Source organism: Pygocentrus nattereri, chromosome 16, assembly GCF_015220715.1.
Source record: "Pygocentrus nattereri isolate fPygNat1 chromosome 16, fPygNat1.pri, whole genome shotgun sequence".
Taxonomy (NCBI): Eukaryota; Metazoa; Chordata; class Actinopteri; order Characiformes; family Serrasalmidae; genus Pygocentrus; species Pygocentrus nattereri.
In genome coordinates, this window is record NC_051226.1 from 11,953,591 (window position 1) to 11,981,579 (window position 27,989).

At 39.9% G+C, this 27,989-nt stretch overlaps 1 protein-coding gene across 1 annotated transcript; it reads right to left on the bottom strand.

Annotated features, from left to right (window-relative positions):
- Positions 1–27,989, bottom strand: pcsk1 (proprotein convertase subtilisin/kexin type 1). Its single transcript, XM_017715149.2, has 14 exons — positions 27,538–27,989; positions 24,507–24,611; positions 24,132–24,257; positions 17,211–17,357; positions 14,673–14,749; positions 12,075–12,163; positions 9,389–9,561; positions 8,383–8,595; positions 6,507–6,607; positions 6,004–6,237; positions 4,508–4,665; positions 3,649–3,782; positions 3,399–3,560; positions 1–2,945 (listed from the first exon to the last, which is right to left on the bottom strand). Exons 1-14 carry the CDS (start codon positions 27,718–27,720, stop codon positions 2,550–2,552), a joined length of 2,298 nt encoding a protein of 765 aa, XP_017570638.1. The 5' UTR covers positions 27,721–27,989; the 3' UTR covers positions 1–2,549.

The following is a 27,989-nucleotide window of genomic DNA, read 5'->3' on the forward strand; positions in this document are numbered from 1 at the left end:
TTCACTTGCAAGGTAACTTTACAGTTTATTACGATAAAATCCATATGGTATAATCATACAGAATTGAAACTATATCAGCTTTTGTAAACAACTTTGGACAGAAGTGTCAATCAATCAATCAATCAATTAACATATAAACACTGACTACATTGAAAAATGTATAAATTACAGGATGTGTGTGTAAACGTTCTTCCTTTTCTCTCTCTTCAACTCTTGTGGACATTCTCTCTCTGCTGGCAAGAAAGTGGGGCTACAGTCGCAGAACCAGTCAAACCAGGCTGCACTCAGCAGACTCAAACCAGGCTTTTGCGGTACATTCCTTCGCTGTAAACTCAAGTACCAATGAACTCTCACAAGCACATGACTCAGTCTCAGTTAAGTGTTGCTTCATGAGGTGCGGAGATGTGGCAAACGCAGGATAAAGTAACATTCAAGCTTGTTATATGAATATCAGTCACAGACAGTTCTAAAACACAACAATAGGGCAGCATTGATTCCTGTAAATAGCTTCAGAGGTGATTCAAGAGTAGATTTGATTGATCACAGATTGAAACCATGAAGGCCATAAAAGAGATGCAACCTGACTGTGACTATAGAGGTTCTTCTATGAGGTAAAATATCAGGGTTCTAAAGACTATTTTCTGTTTATTTGCATAAACTACTAGGAATCCATAGAAAAATAAACCTTTATTTCATATTATGAACCTTTGAATATACAAAATCAACTGAAAGTAGATAGCAGTAGGTTTAGATGCTGGCCTAATGCCTTATTTATATTTCCCTGTTTTAAAATTAAGGTTCTTTTGAGGATTTTCCAAACCACTCACCCATGTGGTATCAATCTTTTCATTATGATCTCCTACCATGGGTGAAAAGTAAGTGTTTAACAACAGAAATTGTGCAAAAGCTGGCAAAACCACAAGTATCTGAGCAGATTTGAGTCTAGATATCATACACTTGTCCATAGATGTAATAGACACAATACGAATGTTATGAGGTGTATCTGCTTAACTTGTGCATCAGAACCAAGTGAGGAAACTACTTCTTGTAGACACCTTTATCTATAGCATAAAATGAAAACCTGGTATCAGATATATCAAAATATAATAAAATATCTAAAATCAAAATAATTCTAAACATTATCTGCACTTTACAATAAATAAACTCTTTAAACTTTTTAAACTTGAGCTATATGTAGATCTGTATAGGCATTAAGGTATTTTTTTATATCATTTGCGAAATGTAAATGGATTGATAGTAACATATGAAGGTAAGAGGTTAAAAAGCGAACTATCTTTACTTTTTGTGCAATAAATAGAACACTATGTTATCATAATCTACTAAAGAAAACATCTCATTTAATTAGAACATGCAAAATTTAACGGCACTGAAAGCAGCATGATATGACTAACCGGCTATGGGCAGAGAGGTCAGGGGGTGAGAAAGGATATAATAGGTTTCAAAACTGGTCCCAGTATTTTGAGGGGTAGATAGCACTGCTTCAGACTTCAGACACATACAGACACTCACAAACAGGCTTCAGAACACTTACAGATGAGAATCAGTTGTGACAAATTACAAGCTTGTCTGGAAGAGTAATGTTGCTCTCACTCTGTGCCTGGCTGTAATGCACTCATCCATACTTTTTCTCACCTTCTGCCCCTTCAGATCTCACTCACCATATACCCTTCGACCTTACTTTGCTTTACCTCAGACATTCTTAACTTCAGTCCTGGGGAGGATCCACTGCACTGTATAGTTTCCAAATCTGCTCCAACACATCTAATGCACCTCATCTGTTAATGATCAGGATATTAGCTGGATCAGATGTGGTTGAGCAGGTAATAGTCTTGGTCAAGAACACCTGCTTTCAAGGAATGGGCCATTTGACTGACATGCAAAATAACCATCCACAGATTATAGTTTTTGTGTGCCGTGTAGGGGCAGGCACCTGTTAAAAATGGTCTGCAACAAAAACAGACCCTCATTAAACAAAGTGGCGAAACAGTGGCCACCAGAAAATGCTATTTTGGTAGTCAAAGGCAGCACTGCAAAATGATTGTTTATTACATCTTACACCAAAAGGCTCAACTGTCACAGTGTGCAGGGCCAGCCAACTGCTTGCTATTGCTGTGTGGCTAGCATTTAGCTTGATAAACAAAATCTTGTTTTCTGTTGGACTGAAAAAAAAACTAGTGCATTATGGTGAAAGTGGCCAATGAGAGTGAAACTGGCAAATTTCTGATAGCTGTCACCATCTTATGGTTATGTCATGTTATCAAAACTACCCAGTATTTGTGTTTGGGTGGTCCTTGGAAGGTTTACTGTACAAATGCTCGATTACAGCACAATATACATCAGAAGGTCTGTGTAGCTCTGTGAGTGGAGCTTTTAAGGCTGAAACAAGGGCAGGGTATACTTGTAACTGTGCAGCTTGGTGGGTCCCCAGGACTATAGTTGAGAACCCCTCTTTTACTGCACTACTTTTTTACCCCTACATCTACTCCTCTCCTTGGCCCCTTCCTCCCCCTCTCTGCTCTTCACCCCCTTCACTGCTGTTCTCCCTCCAGTATTTCGAACAGAGCTTGCAGCAGCCGTTCGTCTCTGTGCCGGTCAGCCTGGTCTCTGTAGAAGCTGTCTCTGTAGTCGTTGTACAGGCTGCTCTCGGGGCTAAGGCGCTCCTGGGCCTTGTATGGCTTCTGCTGAGGGATCCTGTCCCGCAGTGGAGGAGCCTGGCTGAGGGAAGCAACAGAGTGGGGGTAGATAGCAGGGCTCTGCCTGTTGAAGGCTGACTGGAGGAGGTGCAGCAGGGCGATATCAGGGGTGGAAGCAGCCTGAGCTGTTCTTGGCTTCTCCTCTTGGGCAGGAGCCTGGGCAAAGGAAGAGGCAGCAACAGGAGCTGGTGCTTGAGACTTTTCCATTTTTTTGGGAGGGACAGAGGACTCCTATAAAGAGAGGAGGACATAAAAAGTGAGATTATATCAAGTGAAGTCAGGTCAAATGTACTTATGAAGTTTATTTTAAAGCACAGAAAGCGTTCGGTGAAGTCTACAACCAAAAAAATCCAAAAGAAAACAGATAAATAAATACGTCTCAGAAAATAAATATCAGAAAGCCTAAAATCTGGCTTCAAACGTGGCTCAGCCAATCAAATTTTAGAAGCGAATTATCATTTTGTAAAACTTATTAGCTGATTGTCCTTGCAGATTTAGTGCTTAGCTGGGCAACTATATAATATAACTATATTTTGCCAAACTACAAACTACTACAAACTACTTTATACACTCAAGGCTAAACCACAGTTAATAACTGGGTGCACAAAGTGATACACAGTCACATAGTCACTATAAAATAACTGTTAATGTTCATGCAGAAGGCTGTGTGTACGTAGCTCACACCTCCAGCATGTCCTCCATGTGCTCCACTCCTCTGCGGTCATTCTGCACGGCGTTGTAGGGTGTGTACACTCTAGGCTTCTTCATGTGCTCTGGCTTCTCAGACGTCCCGTGAAGAATCAGCTTCCAGGTCAGTATCTGCCCCTCATTCTCCATCCGGCCTGACTGAGAGAGAAAGAATGGAGAGTCAGAGAGCTGCAGGTGCGCTAACAGAGGGGAATGAATAGGAAGACGAAGATGTGCTGATATTTACAGTGTCTGTGATTTTTAGTGTCCAAGTGCCAGTAGGGTTCTCCCCCCAGGTGTGCACAGACATGAAGTCCCAGTTTCTGAAGCCATTAGAGGACGTATCCCTCTCCCTCTCAGCCAGCAGCACTGTAGTAGTTCCTGATGACAAAAAGGGGTTTTGCATTCATTACAGTCAGTATGTAGTACATGCTTGCATGCACATGTATACAGAACTGTGCAAAAGACCACTAAGAAAATAGCTGAACAAATTCATGCAATGACTGGGGTACACTGAGGAGCAGAGTAACTAAACCTATGTTCTTCTAACCAATTCAGTGAAAATGTGTTGCTTTTTACTGTACCTTTGCTGTTTGTTTGCATCAATTCCAATTGTTTGCATCAATTCCAATGTTATAAAATGTGTTTATAAGTAAAAACTCATTCACAGCCCAATTAAATTGATTTAAACAGTTTTCTCAGACCTTAGCACACCTACATATTAACTAAAACACTTTGTTTTATGTACAGCTAATTGGTGATTTATTATTGAATATGCAAAATGCAATTAGTTCGCATTGAAGTCACTGTAGGTACTGAATAATAAGCCTTCGTATGAAATAAACCTGGAATATAAAGGGGTAAATTCACTATTCTAGCTATTGCTTCATGATGTAGTAATGAGCAGCCAATTAATTAACAGCTACAACCTAAATAAGGCTTAACAAGAGCATTACAGCAGCATTATAATGTCTCTCTATACTGAAGTGTTTACTATATGTCATATATGGGATGTCTAGCTTGGTGGAGTATACTACCATTCTTGTGCTGTCATAATTGTAGAGATACATTATGATATTTAGTATATGTATGAGCATGTCTCTCACCTGATGGAGATGTAAGCGTGATGTGTAAGTCTCCTCTCCTTGTGTACTCGATGCTGGCCTCCACCTGCACATGCTCAAGAGACTCAATAGAGTTTGTCTGCCCAGCACATGCTTTAGTGGGAATCTCAATGCTGATCTCACCTGCTGCCTTCAGAGGCCTGCAACACAGCAAACACACATGTTTCACACATAAACAAGACCAAACATACTTGTACCTTATGTATATGTACCTTTTGGGCACATATTCTGATCCAGGGGACTTTAATCCCTGCCCCAGTGTACAGGCCATGAATGACAGGATTCCCCTTTTCACTCACATGGACAGAGATGTGAATCACATAATTCTTAAGGATTACAATGAGTCATGGAGTCTGCTGTAAAGAAGAGTTGTGCCTGTTTGAATATTTATTTCAATGTGCATTCATCAACTTTATTACTATCATTACTATATTTGCTACAATGGTTTCTTAGACGACCCCTCAGAGGGGAGAGAGACCAAATGAAAACAACTTATGGCACACTGACAACATTTCTTTCAAACCCCTCAAAAAATGATGGTCAAAGCTGTTCTTAAACAATAGCTTAAATATCAAATACTATATTTCAAACTATTATATTATTATATATATGCTATGTACAGACTGGGATGTATAGGACATAATACTGATGATGGTGGCATGTAAGTATGTGCTGCACTGGTATGAGTGGATCAGACACAGCAGTGCTGCTGGAGTTTGTAAACACCTCAGTGTCATTGCTGGATTGGCAATAGTCAACTAACCAAAAATATCCAGCCAACAGAAGGACTGGAGGATGACCAACACAAACTATGAAGCAACAGATGATCTACTGTCTGACTTTACATCTACAAGTTAGACCAATAAGGTAGGATTGTCTGATGGAATGGACAGTGAGTGGACACTGCACAACACACACTCCCATGCCACCACCACATCACTGTCACTGCAGTGCTGAGAATGATCCACCACCCAAATAGTACCTGCTCTGTGGTGGTACTGTGGGGATCCTGACCACTGAAGAACAGGGTGGAAGGGGGCTAACAAAGTATGCAGAGAAACAGATGGACTACAGTGCAGTATAATTTTAGAACTACAAAGTGCACATATATTGTAAGGAGGTGTTTTCATTGGCTGCCGCTGGCTGCTTTGAGTGTGTTGATAAAATGCAAGCAAATTTTAGAGTAAAAGTGAACGTGGAGTTATAGGCTTTCCAACACTGATTTCAGCATGAAGCTTAATTATATGAAGCATGACGAAACAAAGTGCTATAAATTTCAACAATCTAATTGGCTGGTGCCTCTCATTTGGATAAAGTTCAGTAATTCTCTGCTTCATTTGCACTGTTCACCTATATTCTTCACCAGCTTCCTATGATAAATAAAGGGTTAAGAAACAAACAACGTGAATCTTATTTTTATGGATAGTGCTATCCTGCAATGCTCTAATAATTATAGTCTATGAATGTACAGGCTGTACCTGGACTGGAAGGTGTCATCTCTGACTATGCATTGCTTTTTCTCAGGCACATGCTTCCACACTTTGGGGTCTGCCAGGTCTACCAGGGCTTTAGCGTTCAGCAGGCCAAAACCGAAGCGGCTGTTGACCATCAGCCCAGCGCCATTCCTCTTCCAGCCAGGGTTGTTGGCCAATGGGTCAAACTCAGAAGTCCACACCACTAAGTGCTGCAGGTCCCTCCAGGTCAGATCAGGACTGAAACAATGCAGGCCGATAGAGTTTCACTCAATCTGAGCTTTGGGCAGTCATACAGTACTGATTCTACAGCAGATCAATATCACACCCAACATTTTTTGATATTGAAGTAATTAGGCTTAGGTAAAAAGGTTCAATTACACATTTGCTATGCTTGGCTAATCTTGTATTGAGCACCAGGATGATTATAATTAAAATTTGCTGGGTGTCATTATTAATAAGTTTAATTTAGTAAAAGGTAGTGCTGCTATAAAGATATCTTTACATACTTCTGTTCCAAAGCCAATGCGAATATCCCAGCTGCCAGTGGGGCAGAGGCAGATGTTCCTGTGTGTGTCTCTGTGCATTCATTGTGCAAGTCGGCACTGGTCTGCAGCAGAAAAGCACAGACAAAGGGTTTAGAGCGTACAAAGATAAAAAGAGAGATAAAAAAGCGCATTAATAATTCACAGGAAAAACACCAATGAGAAAAACTGCTCAATACAGGGAATTAGTACAGTACCATGTGTGATGTACATAAAACCCCATTAGTATTGCTTTTGCAGGGAATTGTCTCTGCAGGGAAGAACAGTAAAACCAGAGAGCTAGTTTACCAAGGTTCAATACTAGGGCCAGAAAAACTCATCAGTTAATGTAACGTGGAGCGAGGAGGCGGACGCATACACTGAGATAAGCGACTTTTATTATGGGCAAATCCAGGGTCATGGAGAGCAGGAGGGACAGACATGACAAAATGAACACAAAACCTCAAACAAGAACCAAACACCACGAGAATACAATACAATACACATCAAACACGATCAAACATATCAAACAACACAAAGACCAGTGAATACAAAGGGCAAACACGGGGCTTATAAAACACAGGGATAATGAGGGACAGGCGGAAAACAGGTGGCGACAATCAGGGGCGGAGTCACAAAACAAGGGGCCGGACTAGGAAACCAAAACAAAAACACGTGGACTAGACCAAAACAAAACATGAACACATGGACAGGACTGGGAGGGGCCAATCGTGACAGTTGATCTAAAGGTGGTGATTCAGGTGCACTGATTCAATAATATAGATGGTTCCAGTTCTAAAATCCATTTCCGGATCTTCTTAAATAATCTTTGACTGTTATGTTACTTGGCATCTGTAGCTTACTGTCAATGAACTACAACTCTGTCTGAAACATAACAAATGCTGCCTACATAGACAGTATTCTGAGAAAAGAAGGCACCTAGTCATATCCAAATAGAGTATTTTATAAAATGCTGCTTAGCTTCCTCTGTTTGGCAAGTTTTTTTGAAAGAAGTCTAGGTGTCTCCTTCACTGCTTACATTTCCCCTAATCTTCGCTGATACCATTAAGACAATAAATGACAGAAGTCACCAGCATGGGTACAATATTTATTGGTGATTTTTTTCAACCATAGATTTTAGTTCTAGCTATATTCTGCATTGCTAATTAAACTAATGTCATTGAATGTTCAATGCTTTGGTAGCGCAGCCAATAAAACATTGCTTTTTTGAGCATTAGAGCTTCTTTCTGTGAGGCAAATGTTTAATGTATGCAAAATAACATGTTTTGGGTTAAAAGAAAGACTTCTTACAAAATATTTTTCTTGGTAAAAGATGCTAACACTAACACCAGCACAGCTAAACACTGTCGGTATCTTCAAAGTGTGTCGCTATCTTCTGAGGCCCTGACTTATGAGGCAACATGGGCATCAATGCAGCAAATTGTCATTGCTAAAAATATTATGACCAATTTATTGTAATAAGTAAAGATTTTTTATAATGCATAAGAGCAAATCAAATATTTGTGTATTTCATTACATCTATATTATTGTGTAAATAGTTCTTCCCATACACATTTTTGTATTATGTGTAATGGGTGATATCTTAAAGAACTAATGAATTAAAGCTGGTTGATATAGTGCAGAGCAGAAACAGTGCTGCCCTCTCCACACAGCTGACTTGGGGGCGATAACATTATAAGTCTCTCTGAATAAGAGTGTCTACCAAATGCTCTAAATGTAAGTCAGAGCTTTTCTCCACTACCACTAGTCATAAATAAGGATTTCTAGTGAAGAATTGCCACTGACAGCATAATGTGGTCTGAGACCAGCTAAATCTATACATGTGCGAGATATCACTTACGATCCTCTGGTCAGTGTAGTCCCCACTGCTGTAGGCCGTGGCCAAAGTGGACGAGCATTTCTCCGCATACCATGGCGACAGGCCCTGCTGTGATGCGCTGCTGATGGAGATGGTGTAGATGCTGTCTGTGTAGCCATCACAGTCACAGTTATCACCCTGACGTCCGCCGTTACCTGACGCCCAGACAAAGATGGAGCCCTTTCCTCCTCGGCCCTGAGAGAGCAAACAGGGACACTAAAGGCTTTAGTTTTTTTTAATTTTTTTTTTATTTATTTAGTTTTTTTTTATTTAGTTTTTTTACATTTTTAAATTAATAAATGCAAAACAATTACATGTAACTGTAATCAGATTAACTAAGATACTGTTTTGTGTGGAACTGTGTGACTGTGTTGAGCTGCTAGTGAGCAACGAAGGGCGAAAGCCAAGGGGCGAGAACCCCCCGTTGTGAAAACATTTCACACATCTCCACAATAAATACACTTCTAGAAAGTCATTCATGTGATTTGATTTATAATCTACGGGGATAAAAATCCAGTTTTGTTTCCAGTTTTGTAAATATTATTGAAGAAAAATAATAAACATTATTGCATTTTATGGCTATTGGGACAAAATATTAATTCAGCTTAGTTTTGGTGCTCACCAATTAGGCTGTAACAGTTGCTTACATCTGTCACCATGGGTTGCATAAAACAAATTTTACAGTGAGCAAATGCTAGGAAGATATTGAAAGATTAGCTAACTATTCAACATTAGCACTACCACGTCTTGAGTTATTTCATGTTTTGGACAACCTTATTTACTTCCAAAGTGGCTTAAATGACAATTAAATATCACCATCTGACAAGTATGTGAAGCCAGTGTGTATGTACCCATACCAAGACGTGCCCTCATTCTGAAGGCATATTGACGTCCATGTTCCAGTAGTGCATAAATAATCTATAACCTTCCTAACTTTACCACAGTCAATAGTGGCACACATCCTTAAATAGGCCCACTTATCTCTCACCTTCTGGATGCCGTACTCAAAGGCTTTCTGCGCCAGGCGACCTGGCCCTTCCACTGTTTTCCCATCATCATTAGGCCCCCAGCTGGCACTGTAGATGTCTACATGGTCTGGGTTAAACCCTATAGAGCTTGCTTCAATGGCATCCGTCACAATGCCATCCAGCATTCGGATCCCTGAGGAGCAAAAAGAGGTCCAGAGGAATGATTAACCCAACCATAGCTGACCTAGAAAACGTTCTTAATGCCTTTCCAGGTGCACTGTGTGTGTGTGTGTGGTAATTTGGATGAGTGCTGTTATGTAATAGGTGCTGTGGTAAAAGCACACTGCCCTCTTAACTCTCTACATCCACCTGCCTCTGGACGCTGATTTTTATACCAGTCTAACGTGTAGCTTCTCAGTGTGACAGTGTGACAAGACTTATGATCTATAATTGGTTTTGTCCTTGAAGGCACAGACTCTAAAACGTTCTACAGCATTCAGAGCCTTTCACTCTATCAGATATGAAACTCAGCTCTACGGCAGTGTTCATTTATATATAATATTGTCTAAATATTGTCACTTTATACATCAGTTTTATCTGACCATGCAATCAATAATAAACATATAACGATAAATATTGCTTTACTTTAAACTGCTGGAACTACTTTTTTGTCAGAAGCAATATTAGAAACATATTATTTGGAACAATGTTGAGGGACTCATTATTTCACTGTTGACTGAATGGCCTTATCAGGGTGTTTCTTGCCTTCTGCAAGTGTGTTTTACTTTTTATTTTACTTCACAAAAGTGTTGCATACAGTTATTAATTTATGTGTTATCAAGTCAAAACAGCCATTAAGCACAAGTTCTACATTTTTCAGATCACATTTCTGAGGAAAGTCACTGGAAAGTATGTAAGGAAAAACAGGACTTTCTTGCCAAGAAGCCCTTAATGGGAAAATGAAATAGACAGAGAAAAAATGCACTACAGTACCAAAACTGGACATCTGAAGTGTGGAGTAACCCCTTTGGACTGAGTTTAAATGCGTGATTGGGAAAATGCAATCAACTTCTAACACTGAACTTTGGACGTGTGAAAAAAAAATCCCTGCAGATTACTATGAAAAAATGAAAGCAAATCTCCTGAGAATAACGGAAGCTAAAACAAAGGCAAAGGGTGGACACATTAACCTGTTAATATTCCAGGCCTGAAATACACTAAGGCTTATTATTCATTCAACTACAGGGTCTTCAATGCAAACTAATGAAGCTTATCTTAGGTTTCAGAAGTGTGTAGTAAAACTTTAGGCCTGCTGGTGGGCCCATGGCTTGGTAAGGGATTAAATGCTAAAATACACCATATTGCCAAAAGTATTCGCTCATCTGCCTTCACACGCATATGAAATTGAGCGACATCCCATTCTTAATCCACGGGGTTTAATTCATTGTTGGCCCACCATTTGAAGCTATAACAGCTTCAACTCTTCTGGGAAGCCTTTCCACAAGGTTTAGGAGTGTGTTTACGGGAATTTTTGACTATTCTTCCAGAAGCACATTTGTGAGATCAGACACTGATATTGGACGAGAAGGCCTGGCTCACAGTCTCCGCTCTAGTTCATCTCAAGGGTGTTCTATCGGGTTGTGCAGGCCAGTCAAGGTCTTCCACAGCAAACTCGCTCATCCATGTCTTTAGGGACCTTAGTTTGTGCACTGGTGCACAGTCATGTTGGAACAGGAAGGGGCCATCCCCAAACTGTTCCCAGTTGGGAGCACGGAACTGTCCGAAATCGTTTGGTCTGCTGAAGCATTAAGAGTTTCTTTCACTGGAACTAAGGAGCTGACCCCAAATCCTGAAAAACAACCCCACACCATAATCCCCCCCTCCACCAAACTTTACACTTGGCACAATGCAGTCAGACAAGTACCGTTCTCCTGGCAACCGCCAAACCCAGACTCATCCATCGGATTGCCAGATGGAGAAGTGTGATTCGTCACTCCAGAGAACACGTCTCCACTGATCTAGAGTCCAGTGTCGGTGCTTTACACCACAGCATTCGCCGCTTTGCATTGAGCTTGGTGATGTAAGTGTTGGATACAGCTGCTTGGCCATGGAAACCCATTCCATGAAGCTCTCTATGCACTGTTTTTGAGCTAACCTCAAAAAGCTAGGCCACAAGAAGTTTGGAGGTCTGAAGCGATTGACTCTGCAGAAAGTTGGCAACCTTTGTGCACTATGCGCCTCAGCATCTGCTGACCATGCTCTGTCATTTTACATGGCCGACCACTTTGTGGCTGAGTTGCTGTCATTCTGAATCACTTCCACTTTGGTATAATACCACTGACAGTTGACTGTGGAATATTTAGTAGCGAGGAAATTTCATGACTGGACTTGTTGCACAGGTGGCGTCCTCGCTGGAATTCACTGAGTTCCTGAGAGTGACCCATTCTTTCACTAATGTTTGTAGAAGCAGTCTGCACGCCTAGGTGCTTGATTTTATACACCTGTAACCAAGGAAGTGATTGTTCAGATTTTTGTGTATTTTGTGTAGATGTGTATCCTGCTTTTTTATGATGGTGATAAATGAATAAGTTTTAAAAGTGATCTCTGACTTGAGCACAGAAGTCTAAGTCATGCACAATCGCAAAAAAACAATGAATTATGGTTGTATGCATACATTTTGAATCCCATAACTACTTTTTCACTCACCTCCAACCTTAGACTTGTAAGCCACTCCGACTCCACATTTGTTGTTGTCTGCCTGCATTGCAATCTCACCTGCACACCGCGTGCCATGCCTGAAGACAGAACAATAAAAATGTGTCAAGATAGATGAAATCCAGTATAATTCATTACACGTCTACTATAAAATAAGGCTTTGTGATTTGGTTTTTACTGAATGGACTATCCATTCAGTACTGCTAATATCTTCATCTGCAGTTCACTGTCTCATGCTTTATAGGCACAACAGCTAGATTCATTGTAGGTTGTCACTTATTTTCTCCATCATCTCCATCACACTTTCAATGGGGAGCTAAATCTCCACCTAGAAAACAAGCTTCTTTGACAGATCTTAGATTACTGTATTATAAAGTGATGGATGGCTGCCTGCTCTTAGTATTTACTTTAGTTTTTTTATGTTTGATAACATTATACCATTTAGAGGGTGTAATTTGCAAAGATGTGCTAATTGTTGGGCTGAATCTTGTTAAATGTTAATGACTGAGTTCTGTTTTCTCCTGGTTTTGCTTCCTCATTCATGTGAACTCTCTTTTGAGCATAAATGGACTGTTGACAAATTCTGTATTATACAAGCAATTACAGTGAAGTACCTTGAGTCTATTGACAAAAAAGTGCTCTGACATGGGTGGTAAGAGGATGGGTGTGCTTGTGTGTGCACGCATATGTGTGTGTGTGCTGCCACAGTATGAGTCACTCGCAGGCATTGTGTGTGTGAGATGGAGGCAGCTGAACTCATGGTGGGAGAAAATAATGAGTGTTTTCCATTTTTATTTCAGCACCTATGCCAGCCTCTAATTGCAGAACAGCTCAGCATTCATCCTGGCGCACTAGCAAAGTGATTTTGTTGTCAACGCACCTTCTGACAAACTATACACTGCTGTTGAAATGTTTGGAATCACATTAAAGAGCCCATCGCATGAAAACACATGTACATATCTCCATATATTAATTCATTCCCATAAAACTAAAAGAGCAGAAAGAGTTAGAAAATGCTCATATAAAATGAATCTTGACTGTTTTTGGTACATAAAACTATGCAAGTGTCATAAGTGAACATAAAAAGTGGCAAATGGGCCTTTTTAATAATTGTTGTTACTTTGTTCATTAATAACTATATAATTACTATTGTATAACTATAGTGTAACACCAAAAAGGTGGCTCTTTTTGAATGGTACCATAAAGAAATAACTTCAAATATAAAAACTACACAGCAAAAGGTATTTTTCTTTTCTATTTAATATTTCAGTAATTTAGAGAACATCAAGAGGCTATTATTTAAGGTTGTAATTGTTACGTTTTTCAATAAAGACTATAGAAACTGCTAGTGTATAAGTATAGTGTAACACCAAAAATGCCAGAGTATATTTTATTCAATACTTTATGTGATAGGGAGCTCCAATAAGTGATTAAATGACAAAAACTTTGATTATTTATTTACAGTGATTTCTTGATACGTAATCTATCTTGATCAACTCTTTTCAAGTCTGCGTTATTCTTCGTGTTATTTTTGAGATTTTCAGATTTCTCAGTCATTTCAGAATCATCTAGAACTCTATGCATTATTCACATTTCTTAATTTTTACAGCAATGTATGAAGCCTACAATGTTATAGAGCACCAAAAACATATTATCATAACTGTCAGAACAAAACCTTTTATCTCTATTCATTTGTTTACAGAACTTGAAAATGAACTGTAATGATCTATTTACAATATTTGTATTGTTATAATTATTTCTAATTATCTAATATCATATGTACAATGTAAAATGTATCAAATATTTGTCAGATTTTTGCCTCAAGATATGTTTACCTTTTTTAAACACATGCAACCTCACTGGACAGCTCAACATGCTTGGAGGAGAGCACTATTACATCAGCATCAATGTGGCTAGCATCAAGCTGATTGAGGAGATTAAGACCATTATTTTCACCCAGAGACAGCAAGGCATGTTACGCTTTCTAAAGCACCTGGTCACAGATGACCATGAAATCCCCAAGGATTGAACTCCCAATCTCTTGATGATAAGGCCAACTGACAAACAACAATTACCAGCATTATATTAGAACCAGATTATACTGTATCTGTCCCAGAATATGGGTTGATATTCTTAAAAACATTGATCCTAAACTTTTAAACAGCAGTGTACGACTCCAGTGATACAACACAGGCTTAGCTGATATGCAGTGTGGCATGCTTCTCTAGGTTTCTGTTTAAATTTAGGGCACCCAAACTGTGTATGTATTGTAATCCTGTTATGTAAGAGTGGACGAGGGAAATGTATAAGAGGCGAAGTGGATTACACACGTTGTGTGGCTGGCGAGTTGACCTTTCTACATCATACTCGCTGGCATTATCACCAGCGCCTTTTAAACACAGCTGTCATTGTGGCTGGGCATGGCCACGGTAAAGCACATCCGATAATGGCGATCCCTGTATTCCTGTCATAATTCTAGATTACCACTTCCTAATCCTGGATTGTGGCTCTGTGCCTGGGCATCCACTCATAGGACTTTCTGCTCATCCATCTGCAGACATGAAAGAATTATGACCGGAAGGCACTCACTTGTTCTCATTGGTGGAGTCATATCTGGGGAAAGGATCAGGGTCGTTGTCATTGAAATCATAACTGGCTGCAGGATCCTGGAGAAGAAGAGAAAGCTTTTATATTTAAAGCAGCAAATTTAATGAATTTGGTGAAGGTGAGTATTGATAAATGCTCAGGCCTTAACCCCTTAAATTACTATGAAACTATAAGGTAGTGTAGTGTATGTAGTATATAGCCACAAATTCTTTTTAAGGAGTTTTCACCCAGTCTCTATTTGCTGCATCTGTAGTATGTGATGCATTAACATTATTATTATTATTATTATTATTATTAAATCATAGCCATTGCTTCACTTGCTTTTCCCCTTTTCTGTATTTTAATATTTTATTCTCTGTTCATCTTGCTCTTTTGTTATGGTTTGCTATCCAGTGTCAACCAGAGGAGGATGGGCTCCCCTTTTGAGTCTTGGTTCCTCTCAAGGTTTCTTCCTCTTGCTCTTAGGAAGTTTTCCTTGCCACTGTCGCCACTGGCTTGCTCATGGGGCCTTGAACCCGGATTTTTCTGTAAAGCTGATTTGCGACAACATCTGTTGTACAAAGTGCCACACAAATAAACCTTGACTTGACTTGACTACCACAAAAATAATATGCCATTAGATTTTCCTGTACTTGAAAAAAACCTGGCTTGAAACATACTTATAACTGAAGTCAGTGGGATGGTCTTTTAGCATCTGCCCATTGACTTCTTTATGGTTTGAGGTAATGGGTTTTCTGTTCTTTTGCTTAGTACAAGGAAACATGTCAGAATTATTCTTAGGGGTATTCAACTGTACACTACATATATGGCAGCTATGGATTACGTTGAAAAATACTGAAGAATTGCTTTAATCCAATGGGTCACAATTTTCCATAAATATACACCAGCAAAAATAGATTTGATTGCTATTTAAGCATACAGTGTGGGCTTTCTGGCCACAGATTATACTCCACTAACAGTGCCATTCACTAGGCTGAATCTGTGACTGGTAAAGCACTCCATAATGATTTTGAAGTGTAATGCTTGTCTAAGCCAGAGGCTGCACAATCGAGACACTAGAAGCCTTCTGATGGAGTAAAGATAATTACACACTGTGGCTCCATCTGTGTGGAGACCCAGCCTTACTCTCTCAGTCTCTGCCCCCTTTAGTCTCTGTGTGTATGTGTGGTCTGTCACTGTGACACATCTATTCACCATCACACACACATAAGGCCTGCACTCAGTTCAAGCACCACTCCATCAGCCTCTGTACTTTGTAAACAACTACAGGTGGAGGAACTGCCCATGCTGTAACACAATATGTCTGAGTGCTAATAATTGACGCATATATTCTAATGGTTACACATATTGTGCCACATTTTCTAGGCATACACTGACAATTTAGCCACCAAAGATTTTCAGACTAAATGACAAAATAAATTCTCAAACAACAGTTCCAAAGTGCAAAATATAACTTAGAAATAATGGAATTCATTGTCTTAGATGACAACAATCCTTTTGTTGAGGATGTTGGATTCTGTGGCATATACTGTACATAATATAATAATTTGAGAAAGTTTAGTAAGTAAGTCTTTTTGTTTATTGTCAGCTTCTTTAGTTATGTTTTCAGTCCCTAAATTTCAATTTCTGCCAAGAATTTTCATTTTGGATAATTTATCTTGCGTGACCGCCTTGGGCTAATGTAGGTGGGAATGTATACGTTTTAGGATGGAAACAAACACAGTGTGAAATCTGTATAGCAATCGAATGTAGAAGCTCAAAGTAGAGCACGATGATGTGCTCGTCAACATTGTCCAGGGTAGGTTAGCATGGCCCTCAAAAAAACTTCAGTTAAGCATGCAGATGTGTGTTTCATGTGTGTCGATTGCATTACATGAGTTAAGCATTGCAAAACAAAAACACGTTTCCTCCATCAGTGATTGTATTCCAGACTAGAAGAACAGATGACTAGGGGAATTCGGGGTGAGTGTCAGTACCAAAAGTTTAACAAGTTGTCCTCAGGCATGTATTCTCAATGCAAGTTTAAGTCTGGCCCTTCAAGACTTCACTAATATTTGCATTTGTAACCCATAAAGAGTTTATTTTATTTCCTTCACCTCTAAGCACAAATTGGACACATTACACTAGAGGTGCATGTCAATGGAACCTGGAGGATCTAAATCAGAGGTAGAGATTAGTCATCTCTGATATTCAGTATAGCACTCTTTTCAAGTAGGTAAAATACAAATGGAACCTGATTGTTCTTTATTTCCTGAAACATAAACACACCACAAAGCTTTCACTGCAGAGAGACCTTAACTGTCTCTTTACTGTTTGATATTTCAGGCTCCTTCAGCGTGAATATCATGTATGTGTGAGCTTAACACTAAACATCTTTATCAGGCGGCGTCGCACACAGCGGTGACGGTACTAGATGTCACTATGGATAATGTCTTGCATGGTTGAGGGTAGCAGTCGCCATGGAAACAGCTGTAAGGTGTTGTGGTGGTGGAGTGGGTGTTGCTATGGAGACGCTCTTACGTAATTGGGGTAGATGTCGGTGTGGTTCCACTCCAGGCCGTCGTCCAGCACAGTGATGACCACACCTTTGCCTGTTATGCCTTTCTTCCACACAGGGATCACATGCAGGTCCAGCTTTGGTAGAGATGGAGATGTCCGTGTGTCTTGCTGAAGGGGGGGGTTAAAAGAATGCGAGAAAGAGAGAGAGAGAGAGAGAGACAGAGACAGAGAGAGAAGAGAAAGAGTTGAAAAGAGGCATAAAAGGATCAAGAGAGAAAAAAAGAACATGTGAAAGAAAAGAGAAATAGAGAGAGATAAATAATGCAAGAGAGATAGAGAGATAAAAAGAGACATAAGCAGAATGAGAGAGAGATTAAGATAATGACAGATAGAGAGAGAGTGGGAGAGAGAGAGAGATGGATGGATAAAAAAGAATAAAATAGAACAAGAGAGATAAGAGATAAGAATAAGAGTGAGAGATAAAAAAGAACGAGACATAGAGAAAGAGATAAAGAGAGAGAGGGGGGATACAGAGAAAGACAGAAATAGAACATGAGTGAAAAAGAGTGAAAGAAAAAAGAAGGATGGACAGGTAGCAAGACAGAATGAGGAAGACAGCCGAGAGAGAGAGAGAGAGAAAACGAGAGAAAAAGAGAATGTGAGACAGAGAAATAGAGAGAAAAAGCAAGACAGAAAAAGGGGGTAAATCAGTACATGCACTTCTTTTAACTACACTCTAAGAAATAATGGTTCTTCAAGAGTGCTTTAGAAAAGAAAACAGTTCTACACAGAACCATGAACACTCAAAGGCCCTGCATGATTCTTCATAAAGGATTCTTTACATCATGAAAGGGATCTTCAGATTGATGGCAAATGTACTGTAGATGATTCTATATAGAACCTTTTAAAAAATGGTTCTATATAGCACTAAAAAGGGCTCTTCAGTTATTTCAATGTCAAGCTTGTAACAACAGAAGAATCCTTTTTAACAGCATATTCGCCATCAATCTCAAGAATGCCTTCACAGTGCAAAGAACCTTTGAATGCAAAGGGTTCTTTGAGTGCTCATAGTTCTATACAGAACCATTTTCTATACTAAAGAACCCTTGAGGAACCATGATTTTTAAGTGTGTACGCCACACATTTACAATCCATTGAATGGAATAGAGACAGCATATACAAAATGCAGTTGCCATTAAAGCCCAGACATCTTCTGTTTAGTGTACTGGCCTCGTTTTCAGATACTAGGTTGTTTGCCTGAATATGTGTCTCTAATTGTGACCATGCAAAAGTAATGAATTGAGTTTGGCGTATGTGCATCCATCGATCCATTGACGTTGCACAGTCCACTTTTGTCCACTCCTTTAATAAAAAAGGCTCTCCACAAACTGCATCCATTAGCAACACTCTACATCTGAATGCCTCTTGTTTAAATGATATAATCTTCCATGTTGACCTTTCTAGGCTCTTTTCACTGTCCTTCCAGGGCAATGAGAACCAGGCTGTCACTGGCCAGGTAATTAAGCGTTAGAGAGAGCGCCGAAGAGTGAATTCAGGTATAATAACAACAATTATCATGTCATCTGTTCAGTAAAAGCCAGATAATGTATGGAAGCTCCACATGGAAGGTGGGGGACATCATTAGCATCAGTGTTTTAATTGGTTAATAGCCTGGGAGGGGGCAGAGAGAGGCAGCCCAGGGGTCCTAATGAGTCAGAGGAGGAAAAGCAGGAGAAAAAGGCTGGAATAAACAGCACCAGGATGCTGTAGATTTGTGCATAGATGCAGCACAAGCAACCAACCCCTCAGCCATGACTCATAGCTGATATCTCCCTCCCTCTCTTAAGAAGAAGGAGTGGATGGCTGGAGCTGATGGTGGACGTGACCACACATATGAAGATTTTGGATGGTTAGAAAGGCCAGTGCCCTGAATTCAGAACAGGAATTCAGAAGAACAATACAATCAATCTAATTTCTTATTTCTTATTATTTATATTATAAGCATTTATATTTTCAATGTATATATATATATATATATATATATATATATGTGTGTGTGTGTGTGTATATATAATGTTAATAAGCTGCTATATAAATTAAGTTTATTACTTTTATTTATTATTTATTATTATTAGTAGTAAAATTATGGACATGAGTAATGCAGTGGAGAATGCATGACTGTGGAAAAGCCTATAGCCCTATCATATTGCATCTCTGGAGTTTTCTTCTACGATGATTAGCTTTGAAGGATCAGCATGCACCCAAACACATATTCATATTCACCACACCCACCCAATTACAGCCTGTGGCACTCAGCCTGAAATAGAGAGAACTGTCTTATGAGTCATCTCTGATAGAATTATCAAGCATCCTCTCTAAAGAACCATAAGGTAATGCATTTGCTATGCAGTCATCCTCTCTCTCTCTCTCTCTCTCTCTCTCTCTCTCCCTCTCTCTCTCTCTCTCTCCCTCTCCCTTTCTTTCTCTCTTTCCTCCTCCATGAATATCTCTTTTGCTCATGCCCTTCCTTCTTCTTAGCACATCCTCCGTCTCATCTCCATACCTCGCACGTCATCCTCCCTCTATCGCTCACCCCCTCCCTCTCTATGCACCACTGCACTAGAGTGCCTCTCTAAAGAAACCAGGGCCAATGGCGCACAAAGACACACCACGAAGACTACTTATGCAAACAGGTCAAGTAAAATAAGGGTTAGAATTCTATATTTTTTATGTGAAATTATTTACAATGGTTAATTGATTCAGGTCACTCAAACAAGTTCTCTGAAAAGAATGTGTTTAATTATAAAATCAGCATTATGCCATCATAACATCCCTTGTCTTCTTCTTGATAACCAGGTCTGTTATCACACACTTCTAGTATTGAATTATATTACAATTAGGTGGTTACAATACTGATTCTGTTCAGAGAGTTTGTTTTTACTCCATGTTTGAGCCCTTTTTGGAAAACTACACTCTTACAAAGGTGCCACAAAAGGATCTTTGAGATTTCCATGACAGGGCTGCCCAAAGTGTAGAAGTTTGATCTGGCCTGCCAAAAAGTTACACTAACCCAACCCCCTCAATCTCTCACATATCTTTCTTTCTTTATTTATTTATTTGTAACTGCATACAACTTCTATTCATATTTTTCTTTAAAATTATATTTCTGAAATATTTCTTATTTCTTATATTTCTTATGGTCTTATATTTATTTATTTATGGATTTTTATTGATATGTTATTTCTTCCATCCATCCATATATTTTCTAAGTCCCTTCTCCGTCAAGGTTCGTGGGGGTGGGGGGGGGACCTATCCCAGCAGTCATCGGGCGGAAGGCAGGATACACACTGGACAGGTCGCCAGTCCATCGCAGGGCATATATTATTTCTTATATGTCTAATATAAGAAGCAAAATACAGCATAATGTTGTAAAAGAATATGAAACTACCTACCTTAATCATTCAAATATTTTTTGTCTTTTTGGCCCTCGACCAAGTACAAACATACACTTTGGTGCCCAAAACACAAAAGGTGAGCACCCCTGCTATAGAATAACCATGAGTAAGAGTTTATTAATCATATATAATAGACCACTCCAAATACAGAGCTACTGAACCATTTTGGCTTCCTAAGGAACCTTGCTTGAAAAAGAAATTTGTGAGCATGAAGAACCTTTTGCAGGTTTATGTAGTGATGTAAAGGTTGAATTTTAAAGGTTCTTCCTGGAAATTTTCCATTTAGTGGAGGATCTTGTTCTCTAAAGAGTCATCTATTAAAGGTTTCTTAGGGAATCAAAAATAGTACTATAGTCCTTTGCTTCTGCTTTGTTTCTGCATCAGGGACGTTCTGTAATAAGCAAGTTGATTCTCATTTCATAGGAAATCTCATAGTGGCTACTAGTAAAAGGAATGCAATGGAATTATTGTTGTATAAGAACAAAAAAATGTATTTGGTGACTCTGGCTGTGGTCCCATTCTATTGGCAATGCTTTTCTATTCTCTTCTGTGCAGTGGAACACACCTGTGCCAGCAATTAATGCACTTTAAAGTAGCTGAATTCACTGAATAGAAGGGCTGCCTGGAGACTTTTGGACAAATAATGGCCCCCGCCCCACACACACAAGAGCACAGAGCACAGATGTGAAAAGATGCAGACACTTTGCACAGACCAAAAAGCTGAGAGGAAGCTAGGCTATCAGGCTGATGTGGTGATGTGGACCAACGTATGACAAAGCAAGCAGGAATTTTATGACCTGTTCAATTAGAATTGTTCAGACAAGGAAAGCAAAATGTGTGCTTTACAGGTGACTCAGATTTTCTAATATCCTGTTTTTCAGTCATAAATTAACAATATAACAGAAGATTATATAGCAGGAACATGCACAAACACACACACACACACACACACACACACACACACACACACACACACACACACACACACACGCACACGCACACACACACACACAGAAACACTCTGAAAAGAACAACACAACAGAAGAATAGCGCCTCTAAAGAGCGATCTGGGATAATACGCACATCTAAAATGAATCCATCAGTTGTAAAAGCGCGGTGAGCGCTCCATTTGATTAGAGTGGGTCACAGCTCAGGCTATGAGCGGATGTAATTCATATCTGGGAGAATTGGGACATTTGCCTCTGTGCCCATGCTTCATGGCTTCTGTAAGATAAGCCCACCGTGCTGAAACAAATTAGGACTTTACATTTGATTGCCTCTTCTGTTGTTTTGCTTTTAGAGTGGGCTGCTTTTCTCCTACGTATCCAAAGGCATGCTCAATTAAGCAAATGCACTTTTTGGCAGCTTATGGTGTCTTTCTCCGTCTGTCTCTCTATCTGTCACCCTCTCTCTCTCAATCGCTGCCTCCCTCCCTCTCCATTTACAAACAAAGCCCATGTTGATAGCGATGTATCCAGATTGCTGAATGAGGAACAAAGTCTATATAGCCACAGATTCATTAAAGCTTTGTGTGTTTGGCCATAAAAAAGATCCCTAAGCGGAAAGAATGATGCAACGCTGAGCTCCTAATGCACCATTGCTGGACTGTAGCAGCCCAGAGCACAAACCCAGAGGCTAGATTGGTCCAGTAATGAAGAAATTACCAGGGCAGCCACCAAGAAGCTAGAATCCACTCTGTTTAACCACTCAGGCAAACAAGCACACTGTGCTGCTTTGATGGATGCTCCCATTTGAAGGATTGACTTTTTCTCATTTTGATTTACGTCTATTCATTGTCTCCTAATTTTGTCGTAGTCAGTTATCAATGAGGAGGGATTGTCTTCTATTGACAGCAGCATGATCAATGTGGAAACTCACCTATTTATAACTGTAGAACCTACAGCACTGTCAAACATCTCAACTCTCATTGAACCCATCGTTCTCCAAAAAACATCAAGAAACCAAACATTGAGTTGGTCTGCCATATCTATATGTGATTGTTGGGGGTCTCTAGAATGTTCCCCCTCATTCACACTGTTCTACAGTGTTTTCCTTTATTCTCACTGCTGTAGAACATTATGTCTTCGTTCAAAATGTTCTGCTACGTTCTCCCTTCACTCATAAATCTCCCCATTCCAACTTTCAATAATGTCATTCCCCATTCATATTTGAGTGTTCTTTGCCTATTTACATTGTTCTTGTCACGATTGGCCCCTCCCTGTCCTGTCCATGTGCTCGTGTTGTGTTTACTTCCCAGTCCTGTCCATGTGCTTCTTTGTTTTGGTTTTCAGTCCTGCCCCCTTGTTTCATGACTCTGCCCCTGATTGTCTCCACCTGTCCCTCGTCTTCCCTCTGATATATAGACCCTGGTCTGTGTTGGTCTTTGTTGGCTAGATGTTTTGTTTGTTTGATGTATGTATTGTTTGACGTGCTGTTTGGGACTGTTTGTATGTACTGTTTGAAGTTTGACGTTTTGACATTGTTTGGATTCTGTGTTTCTGTTTATCATGACTGACTTTCGAACTCTCCGTGTTGGCCATCTGACTTTTGACTGTTCTGACCACGACCCTGGATTTGCCCTCAATAAAACTTGCTTATCTCAGCACGAGCATCTGCCTCCTCGCTCCATGTTGCGGTTCTAGAATGTTTTCATTCATTCACGCTAGAATATGCTCTCCCCATCCACAGTATTCAGTAATGTTCTTCCCTCTTCACATTAGTGTTTTCCTTATATTCACACTGTTCTGGAATTGTGCTCATTCATACTATTCTAGAACATTCTCATTACCTGTTCTATAATGTTCTCCCTTCATTCATAAATCCCCCCCATTCCAACTATTCAAAAATGTTCTCCCCATTAGAGTTATAGGGTGTTCTTTCCCGTTCATGCTGTTCCAGAATGCTCTTTGCCTACTTACACTATTTTCACTCCTTCACATTAGAATATGCTCTCCCCATCCACAGTATTCAGTAATGTTCCCATTCACATTGTTCTAGAATGTTCTCCTTTCATACACAGTGATATTGAATGTTGTCCTTTATTCACACCGTTTTTGAATATTCTTCATGCACACTGGTCTAGAATGTTCTCATTCATTCACACTGTTATTGAATATTCTCTTCACATTCATGCTGTTCTATAATGTTTTTCTTTCATTCACACTTCTAGAAATCCTGACCTCATTCATACTATTCAATAATGTTGTCTTCCATTCACATTGTTCTATATGAATTTGGTCTAGAAATCAGTTCTAACTTCCGGACAGTATAAAGCCAAATGCCAACATCTGAATGCTGCTGTTAGTTGGGGAATGTTGGGTCAGTGTGTCTTGAGTTGGTTAGTTAGAGTTAAAATTCTCACAACAGTTGTTAAGACAGAAGGCTTTTGTGGGTCAAGCGTGGATAGGTCAGTTGACTTGCTCAGCACAGAGGAATGGAAAAGAGCACAAGGAAAGAATAGATGATCTATTTGAATACTCAAACTCACCAAGTACCACTGCTGGTTCCACATAGGGTCATCGAAGAGTTTGTCCACAGAGCAATCTTTACATTCACCCCCCAGTGGAGCACGTTTACTACGCTTCTTTTCATATTGCTGCTCTGCCCAAGACACCTTGAGGGAGGCAATGAAACAGAATACCTCAAACATCTATACAGACAAGAGACATGCTTATATAAATAATTTGAAATGGTAAATCAAACATTTTAAAACTCAAATTCAGCACGGAGATAGACATTTACATTGACCATTCACAGGCAAAGAGATGAGATGATATAATTGTTTTCAGACATTCACACTCTTCTTTTGATTTAGACTTTCCAAAGCAGGTACAGCAGGAAAGACATGAATGGAAGCTCTTACCCTGTCATCCTCTGACAGCCTTTTGGTGATGTGATCTGCACTCCTTTTGGTCCTGCTAGGATGACTGTGATGTTTGAATAAATAATGGTTTTCTAGAACCCCAATCTGTGAAAAGGAGACAGAGAGAGTCATAGAATCTTTTGAAAAATATGCTTCATTTTTAGAGCTAAATTAAGTTTGATCTAAATGACGTAATTCCATCTGTCTGTCTGGTTGGCCTGGCTCTTCCTCAGCCAGACACACAGAAGGCCTATTTGTATTCTTAACATGTATAGAGCCATATTTTATTCTAATTATTCCAGCCCCTGGTATAGCTAAATATTGCAGATGTGGGCCTCTTTCCTTTACAAATGAATAAGGTTTATCAGTGTTCTAGTTTTGTACACCTACTATTTTCCATTTTCTAAAAGCACATTATGTGTACACAACAAACCGAATTTTTTACAAAATAAATGAATAACACTGGCCTTAATCAAATTTTGCAAGCAAAATGATGAGCCTCAGCTGCTTAAAACTTGTCTGTGAGATTTACGTTTCCTGAGGTGAAGGAAAATGTAATTGATACAATTGTTACAAATGTAACTGATTGTTCTATTCAGAAGACTTGCTTTCAGTTTGCCAAAGAAATCTGCAGGGACATTTTTCCACAATTTCAAAGTTCAGTCTTAGAATTTGATTACACAGATCTGAAGCAAAGGATGTGCTTTGTTTTCTCCTCTCTCTCTCTCTCTCTCTCTCTCTCTCTCTCTCTCTCTATCTTTACAAAAGTTTTATTTGATGCAACAGTTTGGTGGTCTACCAGGTCTTGTACGGTTGTTTGGAATCTTCTATATATTGTTAAAAAAATGTCTCACTTTTTTCCTTTTGCTTTCCCCTTTTCTTGTGTAAGTGGATTATCAAATCTAATCCCTGGGATATCTTCTGAAAAATCTATATATTTACATGATGGCTGTTTTGACTGGAAAACAGTGGGCTGGCAAACTGACTGTTACACGGTAGCAAAGGCATTTCTCTATGGTGTTTTTTCTCAAAGCATGTTCTTTCCCAGTGTTTCACAAACATCTGCTTCTTGCTGACGTATGCAAACCAACGTCAGCAGCTGTGCCTCCTGCCTCTGGTGAATGAAAGCACATTCTCTGAAATCAAACAACACAGCACAAAAAGACAGATCTTCACTAAGACCATTTGAAATTTGACTGTGATGTTTAAATAAGTGAATGACTATAAGGAATTGCACTACAAAAGGAGCCAACCTGTGGAATTCTTTTAATCTCACTGATCTTCACATTTTAATGCTCTTATCCAATTTGGTCATTCCAGATTTCAAGAAAAAGAAAGTTCAGCTGAACGGTGCTTCCTATATCAGTTCACACTCACCATGTAAACAGATGTAACTCATCAGAGGTTCAGATTTTTATTGCAATACATCATTCTGACCCCAAAAGAAAGAGTAATTCCCACCAGCCAAGCTAAACTGGCAGAGCACAGCAACAGATTGAGCTCCTGGATCACAAAGCCATGCATTATAATACCCCATGCATATGCAACAGCATTGCGTTCCAGCAGATTTTGGAGTCCAGCTGTAGCCATTCAATTCAATTCAATTTGGATAGCTCTTTAACAACAGACATTATCCCCTGATTCAGACCCCTAATGAACAAACTGAGAGCTACTGAGGTTGAAAAATCTCCTGAGAGCGTAAGGACAAAACACTAAGAGGGACAGGACTCAGGAAGGGTAACCCAACCCAACCTTCTCTAGACCACACAAAACAGTGAAGTTATGATACAGGTAGAACAAGTTTAAAAGAGGGAATAAACAGACATATCCTGCTGAATCATACAACAGAAAGATCAGTGAGACAAGGCAATGACTATCAACATCTGTCAGAAGAAGGTAAGAAAGCAAACACAACAGCCATGCAGACTGGTACTGGTCAGTGCACATTCATTCAGGGCTTTAGTTTATCCAAAGGCAAGCATGAGGTTTGGACTCCTTGGTCTCAAAGCCATGCATCGTACATGTACAACAGCACTGGGTTCCAGTATACTTTGGAGTCCAGTTGTAACACTGGACAGCGCCTCATTTCGCCAAGGTCTTCAACTCAACTTATGGGTTTTAACACAGCCCAATGGCTTCAAATCAATTCAAAAAGTACAGCTCAACTCAAGGGCTTCAACTCAATCCAAAGGTGCAAACTCTACTTAATTCAATCCAAGAGTTTCAGCTGAACCCAAGAATTTCAGCTCAACTCAAGGGCTTTAAATCAATGCAAAAGAGCAAATTTTACTCATTTCAACCTGTAGCTTTAATTCAATGCAGAAGCTTCAATTCAACCCAAAGGCTTTAACTCAACTCAAAGGCTCTAACTCAACCCAAAGGTTTCAACTCAACCCAAGATCTTTAGCTGAACCTAAATGGTTCAATCCAACCCCAGAGCTTCAGTTAAACCCAATGGCTCCACCTAAAGAATTTAACTCAGCCCAAATTTAACCAAAATGCTTCAACTGGACTGAAAGAATCAAACCCCAAACCAACATCAAGCCCAAAAATACTTCAAGTGTAGCTTCAACTCAACCAAAGGGTTTCAACTCAGCTCAAGACATTCAGTTGAACCTAAGTGATCCAGTCCAACCCCAAGGCTTCAGTTCAACTCAGAGAATTTAACTCAGCCTAAAGGTTTCCCCTGAACCTAAGTGGTTCAATCCAACCCAAATTTTTCAGGTAGACCCAGGGAATTGAACTCAAAAAAGGCTTAAAGTAAAGCTTCAACTCAGCCAAAGGGTTTCAACTCGGCTTTAGTTGAATGTGAGTGATTCAATCCAACCCCAGGGTTTCAATCCAACCCAAAAAATGTAACCTGATCCAAATGTTTCAACTGAACCTGAGTGGTTTAAATCAACCCACATGTTTTAACTGGACACAAAGGATTAACCTCAACCCAAACATGCCTCAAGTGAGGCTTCTACTCAACCATAGGGTTTCAGCTGAAACCCCGCGGCACTTTGCCCGTCCTTTTTGGTTTTCCTACCTGTCTGATTAGTTCGTAGCCGAGCTCGTTGGCGATCGCTCGTGCAACGTCGACACCTCCGGGGATCTCCACGGCCCACTCGTTGAGGTACTGCCGGTCGGAGGCGTTCACTCCTTGGCACGGCAGCGCGCAGAGAACCACGAGAGCGCCGAAAATCACCACAGCAGCACATCGCACTGCCATCTCCGAGCAAAGAGCAGCGCTGGAGAAACGGGGGCGCGTGCCGACTCCTGGGCGAGCAGGACGCGAGATGCAACAACTCAATAAATAAATAAATAAACAAATAAGTACGTAAATAAGCAAACTAACAAATAACCCCAGAGAGCAAGAACGACAGATCAGACGCTCCGTTTGACTTTGGCGTGAAGGCTCGAGGGGAGGCTCGCGCTGCAGTTGGAGCAAAGCGTGGAAAGCTACCAGTGAGAGTGAGTCGTGAAAGGGGAAGGGATGTT